At 38.5% G+C, this 8942-nt stretch overlaps 1 protein-coding gene across 1 annotated transcript; it reads left to right on the top strand.

Annotated features, from left to right (window-relative positions):
* Positions 1-3451: 3451 nt before the first annotated feature.
* Positions 3452-7407, top strand: LOC104611844 (uncharacterized). Its single transcript, XM_010279087.3, has 7 exons — positions 3452-3673; positions 4158-4275; positions 4499-4587; positions 4688-4734; positions 4834-4922; positions 5977-6110; positions 6206-7407. Exons 1-7 carry the CDS (start codon positions 3578-3580, stop codon positions 6902-6904), a joined length of 1272 nt encoding a protein of 423 aa, XP_010277389.1. The 5' UTR covers positions 3452-3577; the 3' UTR covers positions 6905-7407.
* The last annotated feature ends 1535 nt before the right edge of the window (positions 7408-8942 follow it).

Here is an 8942-nt window from a genome sequence, read left to right as displayed (position 1 = left end):
CGTAAATGAGTCCCAACTCATAACACATTTAGGTTTACCTTTTTCATTATTTTTATTTTTAATTATTTTGACAAAGATAATAAAATAATGGATAACTCCTATATAACGAAATAAAAACATTTGAATAAAAGGCACATTAACTAGCACATGTGTCACACAACTATTATGTGCTCACTCATTATGCTTACCTAACGTGCTTATTACATCCGGATCCAAACCAAAAAGGTGGGGGATTAGGCAATTCCAATTCCAACTGTAAACCAAATAGACCTTTAAAAACTTTTATAAAAGCCCATTTTTTTTCTTTTTAGCTTATATAATATTACAACATTGAATAAATAAATAAATGAAATCCAATGTGATGTGTGTTGTTTGTAGCTTTAGCGACAAATCCTTTGAAAAAGTAGCTTTCAAGTGGCACCCACCGGATCTAATATAAACAAGACATGAACAATGGGCTAGAATTAACATTTCAGTCGCTCGTACATCTAGTATATAGCAGTACCGGTTACTTGCGTGTCTACTTCTGATTGGACCTCGTAGCCCCTGTGTACAGGGCCAGCTTGTAGCAGGTGGGAGTCTGAAAAGTAATAAATCCATACACAAGAAAAGTGTTGATTTGGGCACATACCCTTTAGTGTTAAATGCACACACCTCTATCTCTCTATTTGTATTAGCCAATTAATGCATTAAAAGGAATTTTCCCAAATTAGCATCCAGAGAAAAATCTTGTTTGGCTTAATACTCGAGAAAACAACAAAATCAGTGCAATTGTGCAAAGCAATATCAGGTGTGGTACGGTTTTTTGGCTTAGTTTGATATGGACAAGATCCCCTTGCAGTTTGGTTTAGCTCAACCCCAGTACATTCCATCACTTGCACAAAGATTAAAAAAAACAAATAGATGGGCCCATATTACGGCCCTCAACAGACCACAGCCCACCCACTCTGCCTGAACCACAAAAAGCAAACCATATGTGGTCAGACCAACTAATGGTTCATCATTCACTCACACAATGAGAAATAAAATAAAATACAAACTTTTGGGAAACAATAATCAATACCCCTTTTAGTTTCTAGATCAATGTGTCCTCATCACATATAATCCACAGAGAGAGAGAGAGAATGAGCAGTGAGGTAAGCAAGATTTTGAATTTGAAAGGCAATGATTTAGCAAATAATGTGTTTGATATTAGTGGAGGGGGTGTGAGTGAGGTGTCTGTAACCCCCAAAGTCATGGAGAGAGAGAGAGAGTGGATGTATTTGGGTTTCAAAATTTGAATTCAGTGAGACTAGAAGATCAAGGGGTTAGGTGGAGGATGGACAAATTCAGTGCAGCTTCACCTGTTTAGTACACCATGGTGAAGCAAATTTCAAAGTCGCCTGTGGCCCATTCGCCAACTCTCCATGGACGGAATCTCTCCCATTTTGAATGGTGACAAACGAAACCTATATTTCACTAAATACCAACCTCGGAATATTGGCTTCCACGATGAAGCTCCCATTTCTGCATTGGGAAACCCGGCTAAAATCCGGATTGGTTTTAACTAAACCTATTTTCAGTTACAGACGACTGCCCACTTTTACCATTTCTTATTTATCCATTCACATTTTGAACATTTTTTTTTTTTTTTTTTTAATTTGGGTCTTCTGGGTTCTGAGTTTTGACTTCGGGTTCCGGACTTTTGGAAATTCGAAGACAAACGGCTAGCCCCCTTCCAAACGAGAAGCTCTTTTATAGTTTTATTTATTAAAAGCAAAGCGTGGTTGAGACTTGAGAGTAAAATCTCAGATAGCTTAGTCCCAGTAACTTGACACGTGGAGAATGTTCGCGTGTTTGTGGGTTACTGTTGTGTGCTGTAAAACCGTTCTCTGCCGTAACGATTACGCACTTGCATTGTTTTTTGGGGGGTAAATTTCAATGTTTTGACTTATGATCCATGCTTTTGTTTATAGCATTAGTATGTGATGACGATAATGATTGTCGATTCCCACACACGTGCTGGGTCTCACTCTACGGGAGTGTTTGTTTTTAAATTTAATTTTTCGCGTTCTTAACTTTGTACCTTTCGGTAAATGTAGGTCACACAGTAAAATCATTCTCTTCTAGTCTTCTATGTTTTATGTCACTTATCCCAGCAACTGATACCCATCTCATATTAATAGGTGAATAAATTATTTGTTCACTTTGAAGGAAAATGTAGGGAAAGGAAGGGAAATATAGGAAAACCTATACAAGATTTGTAAAGGTTTTCCTACATTTCCCTACTTTTCCCTTCAAACCAAACACAGCAATAAAGAAAAAAATGCTAAAATTAATGAGTTAAAAATATTCATTGAACAGATTTTAAAAATAAAAAGATTAAAAGATAAAAATGGTAATACAAAAAATCCATCCGAAAAAGAAGAGTACAAATACACTTACTCAGATGAGTATTTTCTCCCCCTAATAAATATGGAGATGTTTGGGACGGATGATGATTCCTCCGATTATGTTATTTGTTTGATTTGATACAATTATTGTTATGTCAGACGAATTTCTTAGATCGGTTATGAATTTGTTTGATAGTGATTTTTGTGTTTACTTGAAATATCTCACCTATCTATGTCAAATGCTACATCATTAACAAATAATTGGAATTGGCTCCAAAAAGGAATCATCAAATTTAATTGATTTCTCTTTTCAACCCAATTGTAATAATCATTTCCAAATTGATTTATGAAATTTCTCATAAATCGGCCAACCAAAGACCAAAATAATCATCAATTTTGGAATTCATGATGTTGGTCTGATGTAGTGCCGGTTTCTGAAAAAATCAATATCAATTCCAAACACCACCTATATTTACCCATCTCTTCTTATACATCCCATGAAATTGGAACAATACATAGATAAAAAAAAAAAAAAAAAAACACCCAAAACAAACAAGGTCTATACATCTTGTCCATCTAATCCCTTGCGGCTCTCGTGTACGCAAGGTGCGGGTCGGGCTTAACAAAGTCTACGATTCCGTACCAATTTACTACCCGATGAAGAAACGATCCGATGTATAAATATAAGGGGTAATAGCATTTAAGGGAAATGCCAACGGAGGCAGACAAACAGAGCAAACAATAGGTTTTGACTGTTGTGAACTTGTCTGTTGTGAGCTTGTTATAAATGAACTACAGTGTCGGATGGGTCTCATGACAATATCAACCCCGATTTGGACAATATCTCCAGTTTTATAAAGGTGAAGAATGAGGTTAAAAATGGAAATCTGTTAAGTATATCGATGGAACGTGCCCTCAAGCTAGAAAAGCTGGCCAGCCAGGCGACGTTTTCCGTTACGAATCGCTATTGGCGTACATCTCTTTATGGCTTTTCGTGGGTCTGTGATGTAACGGATTCCGTCAGTCATCGCTGCCGGATTTTTGCTATAAATACGAGCTCTTAGTCTTTAGGTCTGCTTGCTTGCAACTTACTCTGTCTTCGCTCGTTCTCTACCGTTGGTTTAGTGGCATACGTCGAATGGTTTGAGTGAAGAAGAAGCAAGCGTTTAATATTTGTTTTTCTCTGATAAACTGTTGTTGTCGGAATGGGGAGTGGGGATCAAAGAGACAAAGATTATAAGGAGAGAGTCGATGCCGTTCTTCAGCTGCTAAGGAAACAAGCTCCGCTTACAGTGAAACAAGTGAGTGCGAAACAGTGTTTTCTTCGCTGAATCATGATTCTTTTTGTCATGGATCTTCTTTGTACAGTCTTTATTTGAACGATTTTCTCCGACTGATTTGAAAGAACCTTCTACTTTGTTGTTTTCTTTTTTCCTGGTTCCTTGTTTTCTTTTTAAATTTTTAAATGATGGCGATTGTGAAATTGTGAACACAGTGAACATTCTTTTTACCTGTTTTTTAATCATTAAGATCTTGTTAATCCACTGTTCATTGTTGGTTATATTGTTACGATCATTACGGTTGAATAGTTTCTGAAGGTTTCTTTGTCCATGATCCTGCTGTATTTTCTATGAGAAGCTTGGTTAGGGTTTGATTTTTACGAGGAACTTCTCTCGCTTCTGAGTTCTCACTGCAACCTAGCTGTTGAGTGTTAAAACTAGATTTTGTTTTTCATTTTTTTTTATCTGATCTTTATAGTTTTATGTTTCTCGCTTACCCTTGCAGGAGAAGTTCTGCAACTATACCTGTGTGCAACGATTTTTGAAAGCAAAAGGAGATAACGTGAAGAAGGCTGCGAAGCATTTGAGAGCTTGCCTCTCCTGGAGAGAGAGTATCGGCACTGGTATTTCATTCTTCTTATTATTAATTTTTTCCCCATACTAGAAGAATATTGTTTTGAAATGCTGAAAGAAGTCGGAAGATTTATTTTTCATTTGAACAAGAAACCATTAAAAATAATAGGATTCAAAGCTCGTACAGATTGAACTAAGTTTTGATTTATTGTTCAGAAGAATACTAAACTAATAATCCGTGCTTTCTTATCTGCTTGCACTTTGTAAATAAAGAGTACTTAATAGCAGATGAGTTCTCAGCTGAACTCGCAGAAGGCTTCGCCTACGTTTCTGGTCACGATGACGAATCGAGGCCTGTTGTGGTACTCTCTCTCTCTCTCTCTCGTTGATTCTCTTACTCGAGAAATATAAGTTGGAAGGAGAACAAATCAAGACATTTTTGTTTTCATTTCGTGCCTGCAGATTTTCCGAATTAAGCAAGACTATCAGAAGTTTCATTCACAAAAACTGTAAGTCAAAGATAAAACCTAAAGAAAACACAGAAAAACAAAATAAATTTTGAATGTGTTTTCTGTAACTTGATAAATTACTTGTTTATTCCACTACAGGTACATACGCCTACTGGTTTTTACACTTGAAGTAGCCATCGCCTCCATGCCAAGAAATGTCGAACAGTTCGTACTCCTCTTCGATGCGAGTAAGTGTAGTGTGTAGATATCCTCCTGATTTTGATTGCATTAGTTGTGATTTGTGAAAAAGAGAGATCCAATAGTGGGAAATGATACGCACACAAAGCACCATGATTAGCCCTGGCACAGTCGTCCATTCTTTTCATCTCAGATGACATTCAGATCCAATTCCATGTATCGATTGTCAGTGGCTCCCATAACACCGATTCTTAATTAATTCTAGAAAGCAGATCGGATGGCTGGGAGTTCTCAGTTCTTCCGCGAATGATTTTCTGCGCAAGTGCTCTGATCAACACTGCTTATCCAATTTTGTTACATTCAGGGTCATCTGGTTATTTGGTCTAGTTCGATCAAATTTCAACCTCATAAGACCTGCAGCTTTTTATTCTCTGACGGTAATTAAAGCAGTGCCTCAACTGGTAACCAGTCTGAAATTCTCAACATGCCTCTCTGAAAACCTTGCTTTATTAAATAAAGACCAAAAGGATTCCCGATAGGCTGATCTAAAGCGTCCTTTAATCTCTTTCAGTTTCAGTTAACGCTTAATTCCTGATTAACGAGAAGTGAATCTCTTTTCTGTACAACTCCCTCAGCGCACGTTAGTCAAAACGTGATAATTGAGAGCAAGGTGTACCATGTTAGACGTACGACATTGTCGGAAACCCGGCATGTGCTATGACTTTTATGTTTCCCAGAGTACCCCCGAGGTGCCACCGTGTTATTGGCTTATTGCTCAGTTAACAGTTATGAGAGGCATTTGCATTTACTCATTTAGGGGTATGATTGGAATTTCCTGTTAGGTCAGTTTTCTGGTCCGAGCGCGACTATGGTGAGTGTTTACTCTCCGCGCGAGCAGTACGGAACTACAGAGCAGAAGGGATTTTCTTTTGCAGACGGATAATATTTTCAGAGAAAAAGTAGGAGCTCCGGAGCTCTTGATCCCTGAATCCTGAGTCCCGATTTAACAAATTAAAGCTTCTTTTTATAATTAATCTTCTTTATTTCTTGGCCCTGGGGTGAGCAGTGAGCTCATTTATTGATATCAAACGCGTGCAAATGCAGGCTTTTTCAGATCGGCTTCGGCTTTTATGAACTTGTTGCTGGCGACACTAAAGATCGTATCGGAATATTACCCAGGACGTCTCCACAAGGCCTTCATCATCGACCCTCCCTGGCTTTTCTTTTACCTCTGGAAGGTAAAATTTCAACGCTCTGATTTGGTTCTAAACCAAGGTTAGTGGACCAACCAACCAACCAACTGGTGGCCCATAACGGTTTATTTCTGCAACAGGGCGTTCGGTCGTTCGTCGAGTTATCGACCGTGACGACGGTGGTCTCGACATTAGACTTCGAAGACTCACAGAACTACGACGACTTCTCGGCCTTCCCTCCACGAGCTTCTTCCCTCCGATACGACCCGTCGACAACCCCATCAACGGCCAAGGTTGGCACTTCTGCGTCTACTCGGTTTGCGTTCACCGTGTCCCACCACTTCGACTCCCTCAAGCCTTGGTACCTAAGCTTGACTGAGATTTCAGCCTCCAAGATGGGACCCACCAGCCCATCCCCTTCGTTGCTGGGTCCCGCTCTGATCTCCCCACTGAATGCGGGAGCCCGCTCCTACTCTTTTGCATCACCGGCTGCTAGAACGCCACGTGGTGAGATGAGAGGTAGCGGTCCACCGGCTCGGAAGAATAACTACTTCCCTTCGACCCCAGTACTGAGACCCAAAGTCAACAACAGCGTCAAACACCCATGGACGCCAAGACCGTCGTTCCTTCAGTCACCCGCCATGTTCCTGCGGAAGGACAGTGTTAACAGGACCGAGAAGGCCCGTGAGTCGTTCCTGCCCTTTCTGAGATTCTACCGGAGACCATACGACGAGATGATTTACAGGTCAAAGATGAGACCGCCACTGGGAGGACTCGTATCCGTCGTCACTACTCCTCAGATGAGACGACGCCACGTCTCAGCATCCCAAAGGTTTTGAAAACAAAAAGAAACAAGAAAAAAAAAAGAGTACATTTGACAATATCGCTGGTTTGCTGCTGGAGGATAATAACGGTAACATAGAAAACTTCTGTGAATTTGAATATAAAATCGTTGCGTGGGTTGAAGGCTCCTCAATCAAAATGTGAGAATGTGAAGGAAGATAGATAAAAGGAGACGACGTAGCAGGCGGGGTTATGAGATGGTGTGCACGTTGTCTCGTGTTTTTAAATTCGTGGACTCCCTCTTTTAGTCTACGTTTTGGGTGAGGGTGCATCCGTACATAGGAAATGCGATACCGTGATGGCAACGACGAACATTGCATCGAAATTCAGTAGGGGAGGGGGGGGGAGGCCATTAAGAAAATCTCCATGGGGTTTACTTTAATTATTTTATTTCTGGAGAATTGAAGCTTAATTGGAGCTCTGGGGAATCTATGACTTGTTCTCTGACTTGTTGAATTTATTCACAATAAAAGTTTGAAGACTCTTTTCTTTTTGTTTACTCTCTCTCTCTCTCTCTTAATTATTTACATGGAAGAATGCAGACTTCTCTAGTTATTTTAATTATTTACCTAGAAGAATGGTAGACATGCAGTTACGGAATTTGTGTCGGGTTTTGTTACAAGAATGACAAAGTCAAAATGGATGGAATTCATTTCTTCTGTACACACATGAAAAACTTTAGCACACACATAACGGGCATTGGAAATTGAAACTGCAAAAGCACACGTTTGGTGTTTTTGTGGCATTCTTTCTCCAAGCAATCTAAGGTTATCTAACATCTGCTAGGGCTGCTACTAGAAACAAGATATGTAACATGGGCTAATAATACATATTCAGAAGTAAACACGTATTTACTTCCAACTGGCCAGGTGTTATTATTTATTATTTTGTTATTTATGGTGTATGGTAGAAACGAGGTATGATAGGACTCTACTGTTCTTGGGTATTGCTTTTATATGGATTGTTTCACTCTATTTATCTATTATGTGTTGTGCCACTTCTCACTTGGAAAGAAGGTTGATAGATGAAAGATGATGATTTTCTTTTGGGAGGAAGTGAAGAACAAGTGTTGTGGGCTGTTACGTGAACATGAAACAAACATAACTTGTATTTGTCTTTAGTTGCGGATTGATTCATTTGCCATCAATCAATGACTTATGGATCGTTGAATGGATGAGACAACATTGTAGGATTTTATTCGCGGAACCATCTCTTTTACGTACAAGAGAATAAGAGATTGTAGCCACACATGGCTGCAAACTTGCAATATTGATATGCATTTTGGCCTCTGGTACCGATCCCCATTGACCATTACGACACTTTTGTTTACTGGTTTAACCGTATAAGTAGGTTTTCATCGGGCGCGTTTGATTTCTAAACTTTGGAGCCATGGGGATTCAAATAGGAAAATTAGCTAATTGCTTTGACAATACTGAGTACTGACTGTTCACATGTAAGAATTGATCTTTAAACAAATCTCTCTCTTTCTTGAATAAAAAGGGAAATAGTAAATAATGAGTTTATTGACTTTATTCATACCTCGCCGTACAGACAAGGTTGGACCTAGAGAATCAGTAAATTAATAGTGTACTGTATATACCTGCTAGATCTCCTACTAAATTTCCTAGTAAATAAAGCCAACCTGGAATCTTTTTAGGGTGGTGTGTTCGATTAGATTCAAATTTGATTATTTGAAATATCTCATTTTGAATGTAATCTGCTACATTATCACTTTTATGATTTTAGTTGAATAGCTATATGCTTTTTTTTCCCTATCATCTATCATGTCTTTTTCGTATCATATTCAAACCCTTTTATTACATATTATTTGACTATGATGCCACAAACACACGATACCATAAAAATCCATCGTCATAAAAGTCGTAATTAATCAGGTGGAATTTTATCAAAATTCACAAAGGTTTTGATTGATCAAAACCTTTCAGGTATCATGTTAGATTTTTCTTTAATAAAGAATGAATTAAAAAAAAAAAAAAAAAACTTTTATATTGTATGCCATGAACAAAGGGTTAT

This window comes from Nelumbo nucifera, chromosome 4 (assembly GCF_055504915.1).
Source record: "Nelumbo nucifera cultivar China Antique chromosome 4, China Antique-T2T, whole genome shotgun sequence".
NCBI lineage: Eukaryota > Viridiplantae > Streptophyta > Magnoliopsida > Proteales > Nelumbonaceae > Nelumbo > Nelumbo nucifera.
This window is presented reverse-complemented; position numbering and strand designations above follow the sequence as displayed.

Excerpts from the sequence above, each read along its gene's own strand:
- LOC104611844 (XM_010279087.3), top strand. The coding sequence starts at position 3,578 with ATGGGGAGTGGGGATCAAAGAGACAAAGATTATAAGGAGAGAGTCGAT. Across the intron at positions 4,276-4,498 it reads GAGAGAGAGTATCGGCACTG|AGTACTTAATAGCAGATGAG; the intron begins GTATTTCATTCT and ends TTGTAAATAAAG. Across the intron at positions 4,588-4,687 it reads ACGAATCGAGGCCTGTTGTG|ATTTTCCGAATTAAGCAAGA; the intron begins GTACTCTCTCTC and ends TCGTGCCTGCAG.